At 42.0% G+C, this 21,243-nt stretch overlaps 1 protein-coding gene across 1 annotated transcript in view; it reads right to left on the bottom strand.

Annotated features, from left to right (window-relative positions):
* The window catches only part of UBE2U (ubiquitin conjugating enzyme E2 U), a 206,790-nt gene that overhangs the window by 13,000 nt on the left and 172,547 nt on the right, over positions 1-21,243 (bottom strand). The window contains exon 7 of the mRNA XM_049879486.1: positions 4,974-5,059. Coding sequence (XP_049735443.1) covers positions 5,007-5,059 — 53 coding nt within the window. The 3' untranslated portion in view covers positions 4,974-5,006. The remainder of the gene's footprint in view (positions 1-4,973; positions 5,060-21,243) is intronic.

Below are 21,243 nucleotides of genomic sequence, written 5' to 3'. Positions count from 1 at the left end.
AGATCTTCCGTGTCTTTATTGAGCTTCTTTCTGATGTCCTGTCCTTCACCGAAGGTGGTGTGTTGAAGTCTCTTACTATTATTGTGGAGCTGCCTATCTCACTTTTCAATGTTGATAGAGTTTGTTTTATGTATCTTGCAGCCCTGTCATTGAGTGCATAAATATTTAATATGGTTATATCTTCTTGGTGTATTGTCCCTTTAATCATTATATAGTGTTCTTCCTTATCCTTTCTGATGGATTTAACTTAAAAGTCTATTTTTTCAGAAATTAATATTGCCACTCCTGCTCTTTTTTGATTGTTGTTTGCTTGATATATATTTTTTCCATCCTTTGAGTTTTAGTTTGTTTGTGTCTCCAAGTCTGAGGTGTGTCTCTTGTAGGCAGCATATGGATGGATCTTGTTTTTTACTCCATTCTGCCACTCTCTGTCTCTTTATTGGTGCATTTAGTCCATTTACATTCAGCGTAATTATGGATATGCATGAATTTAGTGCTATCATTTTTACGTCTTTTTTTGTCTGTTGACAGTTTTTTTTTTCCCCACTTGATTTTATGTGGTGAGTAGATTTTCTTTATATATTGTCCTTTCCTCATATTTGTTGTTGTTGATGTTGTTTTTGCTGAGTCTGTATTTTTCCCTTGCATTTTATTTTGATGAGTAGGATAGTTTGTCTCCTTTGTGGTTACCTTATTATTTACCCCTACTCTTCTAAATTTAAAACTAACTTTTATTTCTTTGTATCGCCGTATCTTCCTCTCCATATGGAAGGTGTATGATTACATTTCTTAGTCTCTCTTTATTATTTTAATGTTGTCTTCTTTTACCTAATAACATCGCTGTTACCCTATGTTGGGCTTTTTTTTTTTTTTTTAATCTTGCTTTGTTTTTTTGGATTTCCCTGTCTGGGTTGACTTCTGGTTGCTCTGTACAGTGTTCTAGTCTTGGGTAGACGCCTGATATTATTGATTTTCTAACCAAAGAACTCCCTTTAGTATTTCTTGTAGTTTTGGTTTGGTTTTTACGAATTCCCTGAACTTGTGTTTATCTGGAAATGTCTTAATTTCACCTTCATATTTAAGAGACAGTTTTGATGGATATATGATTCTTGGCAGGCAATTTTTTTCCTTCAATTTTTTAAATATGTCATCCCATTGCCTTCTTGCCTGCATGGTTTCTGCCGAGTAGTTCAAGTTTATTCTTATTGGCTCTTCTTTGTGTGTGACTTTTCTTTTATCCCTCACTGCTCTTATAATTGTCTCTTTGTCTTTGGTTTTGGCAAGCTTGATTATAATATGTCTTGGTGACTTTCTTTCAGGATCTACCTTATGTGGAGTTCAATGAGCATCTTGGATAGATATCTTCTCATCTTTCACAATATCAGGGAAGTTTTCTGCCAACAAATCTTCAACAATTTTCTCTGTATTTTCTGTTATCCCTCCCTGTTCTGGTACTCCAATCACTCATAGGTTATTTCTCTTGATATAGTCCCACATGATTCTCATGGTTTCTCCATTCTTTAGAATTCTTTTATCTGTTTTTCTTCAAATATATTAGTGCCAAGTGATTTATCTTTGAGTTCAGAAATTCTAGCTTCTACTTGCTCAATTCTGCTCCTCTGACTTTCTATTGAGTTATCTTATTCTATAATTTTATTGTTAATCTTCTGAATTTCTGATTGCTGTCTGTGGATTTTTCCAGCTTATTAAACTTTTCATTATGTTTCTGAATAATCTTTCTAATTTCTTCAGTTGCTTTACCTGTGTGTTCCTTGGCTTATTCTGTGTATTGCCTCATTTCCTTCCTGATGTCTTGAAGGGTTCTGTATATTAAACTTTTGTATTCTGCATATTAAACTTTTGTATTCTGCATCTGGTAATTACAGGAATGCACTTTCATCTGGAAGATCCCTGGATTCTTTGTTTTAAGAGCCTGTTGAGGTGATCATGGTCCGTTTCTTTATGTGATTTGATACTGACTGTTGCCTCCGAGCCATCTATAAGTTATTGTATTAGTTTATGCTTGCTTGCTGTGTCATAGCTGCCTGCTTTGTTTTGTTTTGGTATACCCCTATGGGTTGCTTGAGTGAGCTAGCTTGATTATTTTCTCCTTTGGAGCTCTGGTGTCCTGTCCCCAGCTGGCTAGAGCTGTTATCAGGTATATCAGTCTAGAAGTCCATTCAGTTTTCTTGTATGAATTCAGCTCAGGTTTCCAGGTAGCTGATACCAAGTGTGTGGTACAGGCTGTGTCTTACAGTCTTAGAGGGTCAGGGGTGATTGGGGTATATACCGGTATCTGATTGCAGCAGGGTGTCACGCTCTGAACAAGGCAGGGGGCTGAGAACCGACCCCCAAGTGTCTCTGAGGAAAATGCATCTGTGTTCCCTAGAGCATGCTGGTGGGTGTGTTCTGCAGAGGGACCATGGGCAACCAAGGTTTTTGTTTGTAAGGACTGGGAGGTACCAGTTCTCTTTGGACCCCTGCCGCAGATGGCTGGGTGACCTGAGTGGAGCTACCAGTCCTTAGGTCCCTGTTGTGGGTAGGTGAGAACCTTGTTTAATAGGCAAAGCAATGTCAAACGTCAAACACCCACCTCTGCACTGCACAGCTGAAATGGTTGGAGTTTGCCAACAAGGGCCTATTCTCCCAAAATAGGCCCACACAGGTCCACGCAGAAGGGAAAGTTGCTCAAGGTCCACGGACGGTTTATGCCTGGACAGGAGCCGATTCTGTCCTGAGCTCCTCCGGTTAATGGAGCTAGCAAATTATCTTTTCCTCCCAGTTGCAAATTTTTTCCTTCCCCAAGGCCAGAGGATGCTCACCAGGGTCTATCTCAGGCCCAGCGATTCAGCCGCTGAAGCTGGTTGGGGGTGGCGGATGGCACAGTAAAATATACGCAAGTACTTAGCTTTTGCCAAGAGCGTGCCGTTCTCCTCAGGTTCCGGAGGTGTGAGTAGGCTTTGTGGCTGGCTGCTTCTCCCTGAGGAAACTACGGCCCAATGCTAGTACCAGCCCACTGCCACCACCGCTGCCACTCCAGGAATGGTACCTGAGGGTTCCCCGCTATTCAGGTCCGGTAACTCCTCTGTATTTCTGAATGGCCTCTTCCTCCCCCTGCCCCTCAGTTCATTGTCTAAGCTTGTCTTTGATGCTCAGGGCTCCCAGCTTGTCACAAATATACTCGTTTCACTTGTTTTTAGGGGGTCTTTGCTGTAAAGAGAGTTCAATGGAAGCAACTGTCTCTTCCGCCATCTTGGCTCCGCCTCCTTCCAGTCCATTTCTTTTGAGATATAAAAGATTAAAGAAGCATGAGAGAAGTAGAGATGGGGGGAAGAGAGATGAAGATTACCCAGGAACAGAAGCTCAAAGAGACAAGGAACTTCCTCCAGAGCCAAAAGAGAAAGGAATCCTTCCCCTAGAGCCGGCACCCTGAATTCAGATTTCTAACCTCCTAAATTGTGAAAAAACGGTTTTCTGTTTGTTAAGGCCATCTACTTGTGGTATTTCTGTTATAGCAGCACTGGATAACTAAGACAGGCATAATTTACATAATTCTCAGAGACAGACATATCTGGGGAAATAGTGTCCTAAGACAAAATACCAAATTTCTCATTGTTCGCAGAATTTTCTTTGTCCAAGAGTGGCCATAGCCAGAGTAGATTTTCAGTTCTAGATGATAAGCTTATCTTTTAATTACAACTAAGTAAGGCAAATCTATGTAGTTTCCTTTTTCTTTTAACCAAGGGCATAACCATGAAAGAGAAAATAAAAATCTGTTGTTGCTTAAAAAAAAAAAAATTTTTTTTCTTTTTTTTTTTTTTTACACACAGTTAATAACAAAAGTGCTAACCTTTGTTGAGTCAGTCACGAGCCAGCTTTGAAGCTGAAGATTTTCACAATGATTTCCTGGATGAATGAGGAAACTGAAGCCTCAGAGAAGGTGAAACTGCTCCTAAGACGTAGTTGAAACTCAGACCATTTCTGCCTGGATTAGGCCAATGGAAGAGGGCAGTGGCCATGATGTAAACTGGGGAGTTCTGGGAGGAGGAATACTTTAAGTATCAAATTTGAGTTACTTGTTCCCAGAAAAGCCACTGACTTGAGACTAGAACATTCTTGATATGAAGCATTAGAGCAGCTGTCAGACAAACACATTAATGTGGGGAACTTGGTGATGAAGAGTGCAGCAGATAACTGATCTTAGCTGGGTTTCTACCAGGTGGTTCTCTAACTGCAAGCTTCTATCTGAGGTTCATTACAACTGGCGTCCATAACTGTTAGGTAGGGCCTATCCTGGAAGCCAGCCTTTACCATCTACCAGATAGGACTGAGATTGCACAAATTATTCATGTCTGAATACCTTCGTGTTTTTCTTTTTCTTTTAAATTTATTTTGTTTTTAAGATTCCAAACCCTTCGGGGAGGCCTGAGTAGTTTTGCAGAGGGAGGGATCCACCATTACTACCTTTTCATGTCTTGTGTTTAACATGCCCCCGTGCGGCCCAAGCTCCCCTGTCCCGTATCACAGATCACAATGTGAGTTATGAGTCCCCAGCTGAAAATAGGAGTGTGTAACTGTGCCATGGGCCATTTCCAACTTGTAGGCCTATTCTCCTTATGGATTTCAACAGAAGACAGTGTTGATTTTCTTTTCCTTTTATTACTGACATGAACTAAAGGTTACTTTGAAACCCCCAAGGAAGAGAGCAGGGAGAAACAGGCAGCCAGGTCCCCAACAAGCTTCTAACAGGACTTGGAACTTCTGAGTTATTTTCCTCGTGATGGTGTTGGACTAGGGGTTGGGTTCGGAGAGGGATCATTACATACCGATTCAAAGGAGACCTTGCAATTAAACAGCACGTAGGTAGCTTTAAGCCTGGCTTATGTTTATGACTTTACTTCTAGGCAACATTGTTACCTATATTATAAATAGTACTGATGAAAATGTTAATGAATACCACAGTGCCAACTCACCTGGCAAAAAGATGCCAGTTTAGTCTGGTCTCATTAGCATAATAAAAACTGCAGAGTGATCAACTCATGAGATGCCTCTTCTGTCCCTGCTGATAAAAAAATTGTTTTACCAAACGAATAAAAAGATTACCTACAGACTGGGAAAAAATTTTAGCTCTGACATTTCTGATCAGCATCTGATCTCTAAAATCTACACTACGCTGCAAAAACTCAACTACAAAAAGAAAAATAGCCCAATTAAAAAGTGGACAAAGGATATGAACAGGCACTTCACTAAAGAAGACATTCAGGGAGCTAACAGATACACGAGGAAATGCTCACGAGCATTATCCATTAGAGAAATGCAAATCAAAACTTCAATGAGATTCCATCTCACTCCAACAAGGCTGGCATTAATACAAAAAACACAAAATAATAAATGTTGGAGAGGTTATAGAGAGACTGGAACACGTATACGCTGCTGGCGGGAATGTCAAATGGTACAACCACTTTGGAAATTGATTTGGCACTTACTTAAAAAAAACAGAAGTAGAACTACCATACAATCCAGCAATCCCACTCCTTGAAATACATCCTAGAGAAATAAGAGCCTTTACACAAACAGATATATGCACACCCAGGTTCATTGCAGCACTGTCTACAGTAGCAAAAAGATGGAAGCAACCAAGGTGCCCAACAACAGATGAATGGATAAAGTATGGTATATTCACACAATGGAATACTATGCATCGATAATGAACAATGATGAATCCGAGAAACATTTCATTACATGGCGAACCTAGAACGCATTATGCTGAGTGAAATTAGTCAGGTGCAAAAGGACAAATATAGTATGAGACCACTATTACAAGAACTCGAGAAATAGTTTAAACAGAGAAGAAAATATTCTTTCATGGTTACGAGAGGGGGGAGGGAGGGAGGGAGAGGGATTTCCACTAATTAGTAGACGAGAACTAATTTAGGTGAAGGGAAAGACAGCACGCAATACAGGAGAGGCCAGCAAAACTGGACTAAACCAAAAGCAAAGAAGTTTCCTGAATAAACTGAACGCTTTGAAGGCCAGCGTAGCAGGGGCAGGGGTCTGGGGACCATGGTTTCAGGGGACATTTAGGTCAGTTGGCATAATAAAATCCATTAAGAAAACATTCTGCATCCCACTTGGAAGAGTGGAGCCTCGGGTCTTAAACGCTACCAAGTGGCCATCTAAAATGTATCAATGTGTCTCAACCCATCAGAAACAAAGGAGAATGAAGAACACCAAAGACACAAGGTAATTATGGGCCCAAGAGATAGAAAGGGCCACATAAACCAGAGACTACATCAGCTTGAGACCAGAAGAATTAGCTGGTGCCCGGCTACAACCGATGACTGCCCTGACAGGGAACACAATATGAGAACCTCTGAGGGAGCAGGAGAGCAGTGGAATGCAGACCTCAAATTCTCGTAAAAAGACCAGACTTAACGGTCTGACTAAGACTAGGAGGACCCTGGAGGTCATGGTCCCCAGACCTTCTGTTAGCCCAAGACAGGAACCATTCCCAAAGCTAACTCTTCAGACAGGGATTGGACTGGACTATGGGATTATGGATAGAAAATGATACTGGTGAGGAGTGAGCTTCTTGGATCAAGTAGACACATGAGACTATGTGGGCAGCTCCTGTCTGGAGGGCAGGTGAGAGGGCAGAGGGGGTCAGAAGCTGGCCAAATGGACACAAAAATAGAGTGGAAAGAATGATGTGCTGTCTTGTTAGGGGGAGAGCAACTAGGAGTATATAGCAAGGTGTATACAAATTTTTGTATGAGACTGACTTGATTTGTAAACTTTCACTTAAAGCACGATAAAAATTAAAAAAAAAAAAAATCATCTATATGAGACCAAATGGTCAACAATTACTTTAAAGCAAAGATGAGAAGGTAAGGAGACGGAGAAACTAGATTGCTGGAAACAGAATGACCAGAACTGAAATAACGAGAATGCTGACACATTGTGAAGACTGTAACCAATGTCACTGAACAATTTGTGTAGAAATTGTTGAATGGGAACCTAATTTGCTGTGTAAACTTTCCCTAATATCACAATATAAAATTTTTTTCATTAAAAAAATGGTTTTATTACAGCACTGGCTATATTTTAAGGAGTAATGATGGACTGATTAATATTGAATACTGGATTCTGTAACACAGCAGCTACTGTTACAAAACGGCAGCCACTTGTGTGTGTGTATGTGTCTTCCCTAGAAGACTGCAAATTTCTTAAGTTTGGATCTTTTTTCCTTCACCTTTATCTCTCAAATAGAAGGGCCCTACATACAGTAAGCACTAAATAAATTCAGTCATTTATTCAACAGACTTAAAAAAAATTTTTTTTTCAATTCATTTTATGATGCCAGAATTATTGTGATACTAAGCACTTGGCTACTAACTGAAAGGTCAGTGATTTAAGCCCACTCAGTGGCTCTGAGGGAGGAAAGACCTAGCGATCTTCTCCTGTAAAGAGTATAGCTTAGGAAACCCTCTGGAGCAGTTCTACTCTGCCTTGTAGGGTTGCTATGAGTCAGAATCTATTCGAAGGCACAAAACGACACAAACGGGTAGAAGGAAAATTCTGGGTGATAGTGCCATTGTTTGGTCTCTTGTTCTGGAAAGTTGTTAGACAGGTGAATACAATTGTCAAAACTCCTAAGGTAGTACATTCAGGATCTCTGTGTTTTACTTTACATAAATTATACTCCAATAAGAATTAACCATTAAAAAATACATCTCAAGTTTACCCTTGTTTTTCATTTTTACTACCACAAATCTAATGCAGGCCACCATGACTTCTTTGCTAGAATATTTGGAACAGCTTCCTAAGAGGCCTTGTTCCATCAGTTTTGGGTACTTCCGTTTATATTCTACATCCAGAGTTACCCTTCTAAAGCACCGATTTTCCTTTGTCCCTCCTTTGATGAAAAAGCTCTTTCTTTAATGGCTGTCCGTGGCCCTCAGGGTAAAATCCAAACTTCTTAGTGAAGGAATACACAGCTTTGCATTAATGTAGCTCCTGCTGGTTGACACTGTACCTTTCTTCATTTATTCAGACAACAACTGCTCTATGTGAACGCAGAAGTTACAACGATGAGTACGATAGACGTGGTCCCTGCCCTCGTGGAGCTTACAGTGGGGTAGGGAATACAGTCTATTATATGAACAGTAAAATACAGCGTGGTAAGGGCTGTGATAGGGGACCAACAAAAAACACAGATCAGTACACTTGACTTAGTCTTTGTCTTCTTGTACTTTATACTAATTACTTCTGATGTCCCTGGGTGGTGCAAACAGTTAATATGCTCAGCTGCTCACTGAAAGCTTCTGTGTTTGAGTCCACCCAGAGGTGCCTTGGAAGAAAGGCCTGGAGATCTACTTCCAAGAAATCAAACATCAAAAACCCTATGGAGTACCAAAAAAACACCAAGCCCGTTTCTGCTGAGTCAATTCCGACACATAGCGACTCTATAGGACAGGGTAGAACTGCCCCACCGTGTTTCCAAGGAGTGCCTGGTGGCTTCAAACTGCCGACTTTTTGGTTAGCAGCCGAACTCTTAACCACTATATGGAATACAGTTCTACTCTAACACACATGGGGTCACAATGAGTTGGAATTGATTTGATAGCAACAGACAAAAAAAATAATAATAAAAGTTACTTCCAGTTCTTCACTCCCACAAAGAAGGTTCTTACCCCCTTACCTTCACCGTGCTATTTTTTTTTTTTCGTCCCCGGGGTGTTCTTCAAGGCTCATTGTATGCCTGACTTCTTGACTAGATAATTCCAGGTCATCCTTTGAGATTCAGTTCAGGTGTCTTTTCCTGGAAACCTTCCTATTTGTCTTTTGGGACTGTGATTCTATAGTGCCTGCCACAGTCCTTTTTTTTTTTTTTTAGCTGCACTGTGAACGAGATGCTGGTACATGGTACAGAGATGAATGAGACACATTTTTATCCTGGAAAAGGTCGATTTAATAGCAGAGAGGAGCATCTACATTAAACCAACAGTAAAAATACAGCTTCAGTCATAAATGCTAGAACAGAGAGTTGGTACTGATGGATGCAATTAGAATACAAAATGGCCAACTCAATTTAGTTTATAATTCTGTTTGGAGGTGGGGGTGGGAGGGAAAGGTCAGCCTTGTGTGCTCCCACAGGCAAACCAAGTCAGGAACCTTCCTGTATTCTTGCTTTCCTCCCTGAAATAATTCCAGGCGGAAAGGCGAAAGCAACAGTCAGCTTTACGTTCTATCAGCCCTTAACAAGCCGGGGCGGGGGGGGGGGGGGGGGAGGGGGAGCGGTGCGGGGAGCAGGCTCCCAGCGAAGGGCTGTCCTGAGCCTTTAGATCTTCTCACACCTGGCTAGAGGGCTGTTAAGAGATCCTTGGCTCTGGAGGCTTGCTTTGAAAGGTTTTAGACTCAGCTGTTCGGCCTGCTTCTGAGGTACAGCCATCTCCTGCTAAAAATAGAAGGGGGAGGAAGAGGTTCAAAAGCAGGAGGCAAAAAGCCGCTGAAGGAGATGTCACTTCTTACCGACTAGAGGGTGAGAAGGAAGCAAAGCAACTCCAGTTTATTTATTCTGCCCTTTCTCTGTGCTAGAAATTTCCACGTGCTGTTAATTCATTTAATCACCTCAATTACCCAGCGAGTTGCATACTACAGTTTCTTATTTTTCACTCATTCGTGCAATAAATATTTATGCAGTGTCTCCTGTGTCAGGCAGTGTAGGAGGCGGTAAGGCACCGCCTCGGCCCTGCTGGGGAAACCAAAGCCCGACGAGGCAGGCGTTGTGCTCAAGACAGCTCCTTCCAGAAGGTTTTCCCAGTCCACCTTGACTGGCCCCTCGCACTTCCGCCCTGGGAGCAGTGTTTGACCCCATTCTCTCCGGATTCAGGCTAGGGGCTGCAGGGACAGGTGGAGTGTCAGTGTAAAGATGAAGAATGCTTTTATTCTCTGAAAGGGGACGGCGCAAAACCCCGCGGCGGGGGTGGGGGGCGGGGGGCGGGGGGCGGGGGGCAGAATTTCGCTTCTGCTTGTGAAATCTTTCGGATTGCAGCCACCAAGCAGATTTACAGCCTATTGAGTCCTGGCCCTTGAATATCCATTGAGAGGCATATGAAAAGGAAGGGGAAGTCAAGCAGATTCTATGAGATTTTGTTTTCTTTTCCATTTCAAAGTTTTGTTAAGGAGTTGGGGTGAGAGAGGGGGCAGTAGCCTCTAAGTACACCCTTTCCGCTCCACCTCCCACTCCCACTCCCACTCTCACTCCCGCTCCGTCCCACCCCACCCCCATATGGAGCAAGGGAGAGCCTCTGCTGCCCCTGGGGAGGGGCTGGATGCAGCGAGAGCTGGGAAAGGTTACTTTGGAAAGGAATTAAAACAAAACTCAACAGATCTTTCCAGAGCTGCATACTGTTTTACCAAAACAAAACAAAAAAACCCGAAACCCATTGCATCAAGTCCATTCTGACTCATAGTGACCTTACAGGACAGAGTAGAACTAGGTTTCCAGGGAGGAGCTGGTGGATTTGAACTGCCAAGGTTTGGTTAGCAGCCTTGCTCTTAACCACTGCGCCAGCAGTGCGCCACATACTGTATTAGGTATTGGAAATTACTAGGCATGGGAATAAAAAAACAAAAACAAACCCAGTGCCCTGGAGTAGATTCTTAATACGGGCATGGGAATAGGAAACCAGAAACCAAACTCACTGCCCTGAAGCCCATTCGGACTCATAGCAACCCTGTAGGACAAAGTAGAACTGCCTCATACAGTTTTCAAGGCTGTAAATCTTTATGGAAGCAGACTGTTAGATCTTTCTCCTCAGAGGGGCTGATGGGTTCTAAATGCCCACCTTTCACTTAACAGCTAAGCGCTTTAGCTGCTGTGCCACCGAGACTCTTCATGGGGATAGACAGGGTGGTTAAAAAGAAATTTATCAGAATGGAGAGACTTCCATGAATATTTCAGTGGTTAAAAGTCTGGGCTCTCAGAAAAGAAAATCTGGCTGTGAGTTCCAGTTCTGACATTTACAAAAGTTTGAGTGAATCATTTCACTTTGAAGCGGACAACTAATAGCATCTTGCCCAGCAGACTAGCAAATTGAAGTCACCCAGACTCGGGGTTGGAAGAACAGATTTATTCACAGTTTGAAAACTTGGAGGCACGCACAGCCTCACGACCTATTGCTGCCAGTTCTCTGAACTAAGGCAGATTTGCTCTTTATATAGGGCGTGATATACATATTCATAAACAGTGAGGGGAGGATCTTCAGTCCTGTGATGCCTGCGCAGTCCGCATAATCTTTGTGAATGAGTTTTTGCACTTAAAAAATGGCCACGGCTCACTAATGCCACACCAGGAAGGTTGTATAGCGGGTAAATTTGAAGTTGGTGTGCCTGCACCTCAGCCTCCTGCCAGGAGAAGAGAGGAAACCTGGGGAATCAGCCAATCACGGTGAGGTGTTGTAAAAGTTGTAATAAAAATGTGACAAGAGTAGACATCTGAAAAACAACTATTATGGGATGGTTAATAATCCTCTGCCCGCTTCAACTTCTCGTCTGAAGCCCTTTCCCCATGAAAGTGGGAGTAATAATATCTACCACGTGGGGATGTTGCATATATTTATTGCATAGGCCTCCCAATTGGTCTCTCCTTTACTCTCCATTCTCTAAAACTTTGATTGTTATTCCCGTGCTTAACCAAAACCAAACCAAACCCATTGCCGTCCAGTCGCTTCTGACTCATAGCAACCCTGTAGGACAGAGTAGAACTTCCCCATTGCATTTCCAAGAAGTGCCTGGTGGATTCTAACTGCCAAACTTTTGGTTAGCAGCCGAACTCTTAACCACTGCACTACCTCCCCCCATTGTACTTGGAATAATATATAAAAAACCATACTTTAATAAGTCCCTGATCCCTCCAACTAATATAGCCCATCCCATTGTCAACATTGCTTCCATGGTACCTTGTTTTCCTCATAGAATTATTACTACTTGTCATTATTCAGGTGTTTGTTCTCTTATTTATTGTTTGCCTCCCCCACAAAAGTGCAGTCCTAGGAGAGCAGAAAAGGCATTTGATAAAATCCAACACCCTTTCCTGATAAAAACTCTCAGCAAAATAGTAATAGAAGGGAAATTCCTCAACACAATTAAGGGCATATATGCAAAACCAACAGCCAGTATTATTTTCAGTGGAGAAAGATTGAGAGCATTCCCCTTGAGAATGGTAACGAGACATGGATGCCGTTTATTGCCATTCGTAATCAATATTGTACTGGAAGTCCTAGCTAAAGCAATAACGCAAGAAAGGGAAATAAAGGGTATCCACATTAGAAAGGAAGAAGTAAAACTATCCTTATTCGCAGATGACATGTTGTTGTTAGGTGCCATCGAGTTGGTTCTGACTCATAGCGACCCTATGCACAACAGAATGAATCATTGTTATGCTTGAGCTTATTCTTGCAGCCACTGTGTCGATCCACCTTGTTGAGGGTCTTCCTCTTTTCCGCTGACCCTGTACTCTGCCAAGCATGATATCCTTCTCCAGGAACTGATCCCTCCTGACAACATGTCCTAAGTATGTAAGACGCAGTGTCACCATCCTTGCTTCTAAGGAGCATTCTGGTTGTACTTCTTCTAAGACAGATTTGTTCGTTCTTTTGGCAGTCCATGGTATATTCAATTTTCTTCGCCAACGCCACAATTCCAAGGCATCAATTCTTCTTTGGTCTTCCTTATTCATTGTCCAGCTTTCACAAGCATATGATGCAATTGAAAATCCCATGGCTTGGGTCAGGCACACCTTAGTCTTCAAGGTGACATCTTTGCTCTTCAACACTTTAAAGCAGATGACATAATCCTATCTATATATAGAAAATCCCAGGGACTCCATAAGAAAGTTACTGGAACTAATAGAAGGATTCAGCAAAGTGGCATGGTACAAGATTAACACACAAAAATCAGCTGGGTTCCTCTACAGTAACAAGGAGGGCTCCAAAAGTAAATAAGAAAACACCACTTACAATAACCACCAAAGGATAAAATACCTAGGAATAAACCTAACCAGGGAATTAAAGGACTTATACAATGAAAACTATAAAACACTACTGCAAGAAACTAGAAGAGATATACATAAATGGAAAAACATTCCATGACCGTGGATTGGAAGACTTAACATTTTGAAAAAGTCAATACTACCAAAAGTGATCTACAGATATAATGCAATCCTGATCCAAATTCCGACATTGTTCTTTAATGAAATGGAAACACTAATCTCCAACTCCATATGGAAAGGAAGAAGGCACCAAATAGCTGAAGCAATACTGAAGAAGAACAAAGTAGGAGGCCTCTTGCTTCCTGATCTCAAAACTTACTATACAGACATAAACCCACTGCTATCCAGTTGATTCCGACTCATAGCGACCCTATAGGACAGAGCAGAACTGCCCCATAGGGTTTTCGAGAAGTGCCTGGTGGATTTGAGCTGCTGACCTTTTGGTTAGCAGCTGTAGCTCTTAACCACTAGGCCACCAGAGTTTCCATACAGCCATGGCTGTAATCAAAACAGCCTGGTAGTGGTTCAATGACAGACACATAGGCCAATGGAATAGAATTCAGAACCCAGAAATAAATCCATCCATCCATGGGCAGCTGATCTTTGACAAACGGTCAAAATCCATTCAATGCAGAAGAAATAGTCTCTTTAAGAAACAGTGGTGGCAAAACTGTATATCCATATGCAGAAATATGAATCAGGATCCATACTTCACACCATGCACAAAAACTAACTCAAAATGGATCAAAGACCTAAATGTTTAAGCTAAAATTATAAAGATCCTGGAAGGTAACATAAGGTCAAAACTGGGGACCTAACTTTTGGCATAAATAGCCTATCAAACAAAATTTAAAAATGTACAAACAGCAGAAGATAAATTAGATAACTGTGACCTCCCCAAAATTAAATACTTATGCTCATCTAAAGACTTTGCCAAGAGAGTAAAAAGAGAACCTACAGACTGGGAAAAAATATTTGGCAATGGCATATCTGATAAGGATCTAATCTTTAAAATATATAGAAAACTTCAACAACTCAACAACAGAAAGATAATCCAATCAAAATGGGCAAAGCACATAAACAGACACTTCACCAAAGAGGACATTCAGACAGCCATCAAATGCATGAAAAGATGCTCACGATCATTAGCCATTAAAGAGATGCAAATTAAAACTATGATGTTGTGAAGATTAACTGCCTAAGTGATCAGAATCCTGCATAGCAATTTCTAGGCTCAGCTCTTCACTAATCTTCTTTCAATATGCAACCACATTTGTTTATGTTCAACTCTTTTAAATAAATATTCGAAAGGAAAAAAAATACGAGATACCATCTCACCCTTGGAAAAATGGCAATGATTAAAAAAAAAAACCGAAAACAACAAATGCTGGCGAGGTTGTGTGGGAATTGGAACTCTTATACATTGCTAATGGATTGTAAAATAGTAAAACCACTATGGAAAACAGTATGGTACTTCCTCTAAAAGGTAGAAATGAAAATACCTTATGATCCTGCAATCCCACTCCTAAGTGTATATCCTAGAGATATAAGAGCAGTGACATGAATAGACATATGCAGCAGTATTCGCAAATGCAAAAAGATGGAAACAACCTAAGCGCCCATCAATGGATGAATGGATAAACAAAATGTGGTACATACATACAATGGAATACTACACAACTGAAAAGAATGATGGAGAGTCTGTGAAACATAACATGGATAAATCTGGAGGACATCATGCTGAGTGAAATAAGTCAATCACAAAAAGACAAATATGGTTCCACTATTATAAAAAGTCAAGAATAGATATACACAGAGAAAGCAACGTTCTTTGATGGTTACCAGGGATGGGAGGGAAAAGGAGGGGGAATCACTTTCTAGATAGTAGACACTTGTTACTTTTGGTGATGAGAAAGACAACCCCAAATATGGGTGAAGTCAGCACAACTCAACCGATGTAAGTAAAACAGAGGTGCAAACCTGTTTGTTCAGGTTGGAACCCTTGCTGAGAATTTTCATTTCCACCCCAGATATACTTAATTAGAAGCTATGTTTTAACAAGATCCCCAGGTGATTCTTATGTATAATATTTTAAGAACCATTGCTGTACTAGTAGAGCCCTAGTGACACAGTGGTTAAGAGCTCAGCTGCTAACCAAAAGGTCAGCAATTCGAATCTACCAGCCACTACTTGGAAACCCAGGGGCTGTTATACTCTGTCCTATACGGTTGCCATGAGTCGGAATTGACTCAATGGCGATGGGTGGTGATGGTGGCTCTACTAGAGGTTCTCAGAATTGGTCCCTAACCAGCAGCATTAGCATTACCTGGGAACTTGTTAGAAATGCTGATTCTCAGCAAGGGTTTGAACCAGTTTGAAGCCCTGAGATAAAAACACTAAGAAGTACTTGAGAAAAAGGTACAATTTTGGTAAATGCTATAACATATACAATTTTGCAGCAACGGAAAAAAAAAATATGTGTGTGGTTATGTAGGTAGGTATGGAAGCAGATATGTGTATAGGAAGGCAAGTAAATGCAGGTGCATGTATATCTGTAAAAACCAAACCCAGTGCCGTCGAGTCAATTCCAATTCATAGCGACCCTATATCTTTGTATCTGTAGGCATATGCTTATACATATTTGTGTGTGCTGCACATGTATCTACATACATAGCAAACCACATAGGGGGCACAGTTACGGAGGCTTCCTAGACATGTCCAGACAACTCACAGGACTGGTTTACTGGGTTAAAAGGCTTGGGACCATAGTCTCCCAGAACAATTAATCAATTGGCATAACATAGTTCACAAAGGTAATATTCTACATCCTCGTTTAGTGAGTGGTGTCTTAAAAGCTTGCAAGCAGCCATCTAAGATATAACTATTGGTTTTTACTCGTGTGTAGAAAAAAAGAATGAAGGAAATCAAATGCTCAGAGAAGAAAGTAGTCCATATGACTAATAGCCCGCACTAACCACAGCCTCCTCTAACCTGAGACCAGAAGAACTATATGGTGTCTGGCTACCACTACCAACTGTTCTGACCAGTGACACAGTAGGATGTTGCAGATAGAATAAGAGAAAAATGTATAACAAAACTCAAATTGCTAAAAAAAAAAAAAAAAAGGCCAGGCCTACTAGACCAATAAAGATTAGAGGAACCCCTGAGACTGTCTCCCTAAAATACTCTTTGAACTTGGAATTGAAGCTATTTCTGCAGGCTACTTTTCAGCCAAATAATAGATTGGCTTACAAGATAAACAATATTACCCATGAGTAATGTTCAAATCCACCAGTTGCTCCTTGGAAACTCTTATTTTTCTTTGTTTTCTTATCTTTTCTTCCCTTAACAGTAGAAGTTCTTCTTCAAACAAAATTCAACACAAGATCAAGGCTGATGTGTCTGGTTACGGAGGTGAGAAGAGAGGGGTGAGGGGTGATAATTCCACTAAGGCACCACTGGGGAATCTTGGGATTCTTTTCATAAAATACAAATCAGAAAGCACTAAACTTAGACAACTGGTCTAAATCAACCCATTCAACTGAAATTTATTTACTGCTCTGGGTCAGAAACTGTGGTGCAGAGGTTAAGAGTCCAAGATAAATCCTGGCTGTATTCCTGGCTGTGTGGCTTTGGACAAATTAATCTTTCTTGACTCTGGATTTTCTTATCTGTAAAATGGTCAGAGAAAGGCCCTCAACAAATGGGTTGACACAATGGCTGCAACAGTGGGCTCAAGCATAGTGGCAATTGTGAGAATGTTGTAGGACTGGGCAGTGTTGTGTTCTGTTGCATGTAGGTTCTGTTGTACTCTACGGCACCTAACAATAACAACAACAAATTGGTTGTAATAATAGTACATGTGTTATAGAACTGTTGCAAGGATTAAATGAATTTATGCTTGCAGAGTACTCCAAATACTGTCTGGCACATGGTAAATATTGGGTATTTTTGTTATATGCTGGAGAAACTGAGGGCACCAGGCCCCATCTCTACCCTAGGGGACCTAATAGAGTGCTATGGGAAGGCAGGGAGTCCCTGGGTGGCATAGATGGTTACGTGCTGGGCTACTAACCAAAAGATCGGCAGTTTGAATCTACCCAGAAGTGCCTCAGAAGAAAGGCCTGACAATCTGCTTCCAAAATGTCCAGCCATGAAAGTCCTATGGAGCACAATTCTACTCTGAAGTACATGGGGTTGCCCTGAGTTGGAGTCGACTGGATGGCAACTGGTTTATGGAAGGCAAAAGAAAGGCCCTGATCCAAGGCAATGTGTGTGTGTGACTGTGGGGGTGAGGGGCAGTGGACAAGGGAAGAGAGGTCTGAGCCAAAATTTAAGAAGACAGAGCTACCAAAGTCAGTTGGCTATGGTAGGGGTGGGTGGCTATGTGGTAAAGGAGGTATTCAGGGTAGAGGGACTCAGGGAAAGACTTGTGGGCAAGGATGGCCAGTGGTTAAGTATTTCTGAATGTAGGGTCCCAGGAGGTGCTGTAAGGAAAGAGGAGGTCAGAGGAAGCACAGACCAGCCCTGAAGGACTTTAGGTGTCCTAGGGTAGAGTTCCCTCTCATCCTAGAGGTCATACAGAGCAACTGAAGAGGAGTTGTAAGCTAAGGAAAGATCACTTCCTCCTTCCCAACTTTTTTCTTGAAGGACAATATTCTTCGGTTTCCTGGAGATCTAAAAGCTGTGCATCCCTCCCTGTCTCAGGGATAGTTTATGGCTGATAACCGAGGCTTAGTGGGGTCCATCGGGAGGGACTGAGTCCTGTCCTCTTGGGTCTTAAATTGTAAGAACCAACACAGAGATTTGGGGGCTATGTGCTAAAGAGCTGGGGGCACAAAGGCAGCAGAGCTCTGACTCAGGAGAGCCAGCCTCCTGGTATGCAACTGTTGGATGAAAATGATACTATAATACAAAGAAATGTCACCATCTTGGTTAGTTAAATACAACCGAATAGCCAGCCTGTAAGATCCCTAGAAGCTAAAGCTGGAAGGACCTTAGAGTCAGATGGTTTGAAACTGGTTTGCAGAGTTTTGGGGTTCTCCAGCAATACCTCTGGGACTGTTTTTGGGGTAAGAGGGAGGTTAAACAAGTCCACTACTTCCTCTTTAACTAATGCTTTGTTTTCTTTACTGAAGTTCTGGATGTGATTTTTTGGAAAATAAGAATTTTGGGCTAAAACAAAAATTTGGAAATCACTCCCTTAACCAACCTCCTTATTTGACAGATGAAAAAATTGAGGCCCAGAAAGGAGAAAATCCAAAGACATATGGACAGTTGTGGAATATGATGCGTTTAAGAAGCCGGGCTTTTCACTACATCATATAATTGTGGTTCTAGAAAAGCCATTTTAATGAGCGTGCTGGTGGCAGCCCAATATGTGTACCACATTATGCACTTGATTTGGAATTCTGTTTCATTGTTAAGGAAAAGTGGGACAATCAACTACTTCCTCAGGATGTGCTTTGGAAATTTCCAAGGACAGGAAGATGCTCTTGTGTGTACATGTGTTTATGGTGGGTAATTACTTTGGGCTCTGGAAATCCTGTACAGTGGCCTACTTTGGAGAAACCGCAAGAAACAAGTCTGCTTAGCACCCGTTCCCTGATATTCACATATGCAAAGATGCATATCGACACATGGCCTGCGTGGCATTCGGGAGGTGTCTGGTGCTCTCTACAAGTTTCTGCCCTGTGGGGAACTTTCTACTTCAGCTGCAGATGGAGACTTTCTGGGAAATAGGCTACCTGCTTCTCCCTGGGAGCAGGAAGGCAAGAGCTTCCCATCTTGATGGCCTGGGGGCTGCTGCAGAGTAGAGAGGAGGGCTGGCCACAGATCATTGTCACCCTCTTTCATCTCCGGAGCAAAAATGCTTTAGTTCAGAGACAGAGACAGAAGTTTTCACATTTCATGTTTCTCTCGTCACTGTCACCCCACCCTTCCCCCTTTCCCTTTTTATTTATTAAAGATGTTTCTGACAAATAGATGGACCACCACAGCCTTCAAAGTTCCTACCTCATCTCCATTTCAGTTGAGATGACTGAGTCACATAGGAAGTCACTGCTGTGTGTGCAGACAGTGCCCACCAAATGGGAGGCAGCCAGCAGATGTGGTTAAGAAGACCACTTGCACATCTGCACCCCCAGACATGCACATCCCACAAACCACATCAAACACATAATCCACACACGCAGAACTGGTGGGAACTACCAGCTCCAGAAAACTCACTGTGATATCTGTTCTGTCTCTAGCGTTATGTACAAACTGCCCACCTCACTGCCCAAGACCTGGCCACAGCTGTAGAGGTAGTCGGAGGAGAAGCCCCTGTCTCAGAGACTAGTCTGGAACCAGTTTCTCCCTTATTTATCCAATCTGTCATTCTTAGTCTCCTGGCTTTGTATTTGGACTTTTGAGACTTGAAATTAGTCCATCTTTGACTTGTGGCTTAGCTTGATTTTTCCCAGCAGCAGACCCTGAGATAGTCGTTTACTTGGGAGGTGCAGGAGACCTTGGTAGAAGAGTCCCCAAGTGATACAGGGAAGGGAAGACAGCCAATAATGAGTGTGTTATAAAGCCAACTAGCCCGGAAGGCAACTGGAGTGTAACCCTGTGAGGAAACGACCCTAACCACATGTATTTTATTCCCCAAGTTTAGCGAAGGAGCTGCAGTATTTATACACCAATTCTGATAGTCTTTGTTTGTGGGCTAATCCCAGGGGTTGATAATCCCTCAGCACTTCTGGTCTGCCACTGACAGGGACAGAACAGTCGTCCATGGTTCTGGGGAAAAAAAGCCCTAGGGCATTGGGATGGAGATGTGGAGATCCTGGCAGCTGGAAGTGAAATGTTTGAGGGATATGGGCAGGGCACTGATAATGTTGTCAAGCTTGGGCCCTTCCTCAGCTTTCAGTACTCAACCCAAGGTGAGCCAATCACATACCTTCCAGGGAGGACTTTAGAACTTGAGAATGAAGAGACAGAGTGTCTCTGCCCCTCATTATTTGGATAAACCCAGGCTGCTGTAAGAGAAAACAAAGCAGACACACCAAGGGAAGTGGAAATGTGTGGAAGAGACAATTCTTTAGCGTTGTAGTCCCTGATTCCAGTTGCCTTGAGATCCAGCTAAGCCCCTTCTCTGAGCCTTTAATGAATTCTTCCTTTCTGTTTAAGCTAGTTTGATTTGGGTTTTGGTCACTTGAAACCAAGGATTTTGACTAAAGCATCCCTGGATGGTCTTGGGTTGCCTTTCCCCTGCCACGATCCATAGATAATAATAAAGATAATGATAATAATAATCCTTGCACTGCCGCTGCGTGCCAGGTGTTTTTAAACCACTTTGGTGTAAAGAAGGATCCCTGGTGGTGAATTGGTTAAGCACTTGGCTGCTAACAGAAAGATTGGCAGTTTTAACGTGCTAGCTGCTCCTCAGGAGAAAAGACCTGGAGAAGCTGTCCTGCAGAACTTGTTGTTGTTAGGTGCTGTCAAGTCAGTTCTGATTCATAGTGACCCCATGTACAACAACAAAACACTGCCTGGTTCTGTACCATCCTCACAGTCATTGCTATGTTTGAGCCCGTTATTGCAGCCACTATGTTAATCCATCTCATTAAGGGTCCTCCTCTTTTTCGCTGACCTTCTGTTTTACCAAGCATGATGTCCTTCTCCAGAGACTGGTCCTTCCTTATAGCATGTCCAAAGTACATGAGATGAAACCCTTTGGGATAGTCGTACCCTGTCCTATAGGGTTGCTATGGGTCAGAATTGACTTGAAAGCATACAACAACAACAATTTGTGTAAAGGGGGAGTGGTTATACTATGAACGGAACCTGCCCATGAACTTCAGTATTCCTTCTTTGCTCTCTCTGACTTCTCTAGCAGCCCTTATGTGCACCCCAAGTCTCTTCTGTGGCCATGTGTGTCATATGCCCAGTTTTTACCAAGCCATTTGGTCTAGCTCAAGTGCTATCTCCTTGAGAGAGATTTCTTCTCTCAGCCAGTATGGAATCAAACTGGCTGCCCTCTTGGTACATATTCTCCATTTTAGAAACAACTTTCATCGTCCTACTAAAATTTAAATGTCCTTAGGCAAAGAGAAAAAAACTCCATTCAATAGTTGAAAAAAAAAATTCATGTATGGTAATCAGGAGTCTTTTTTTTTTTATTGTACTTTAAGTGAAAGCTTACAGAT

This window comes from Elephas maximus, chromosome 3, assembly GCF_024166365.1.
Source record: "Elephas maximus indicus isolate mEleMax1 chromosome 3, mEleMax1 primary haplotype, whole genome shotgun sequence".
Lineage (NCBI taxonomy): Eukaryota > Metazoa > Chordata > Mammalia > Proboscidea > Elephantidae > Elephas > Elephas maximus.
This window is presented reverse-complemented; position numbering and strand designations above follow the sequence as displayed.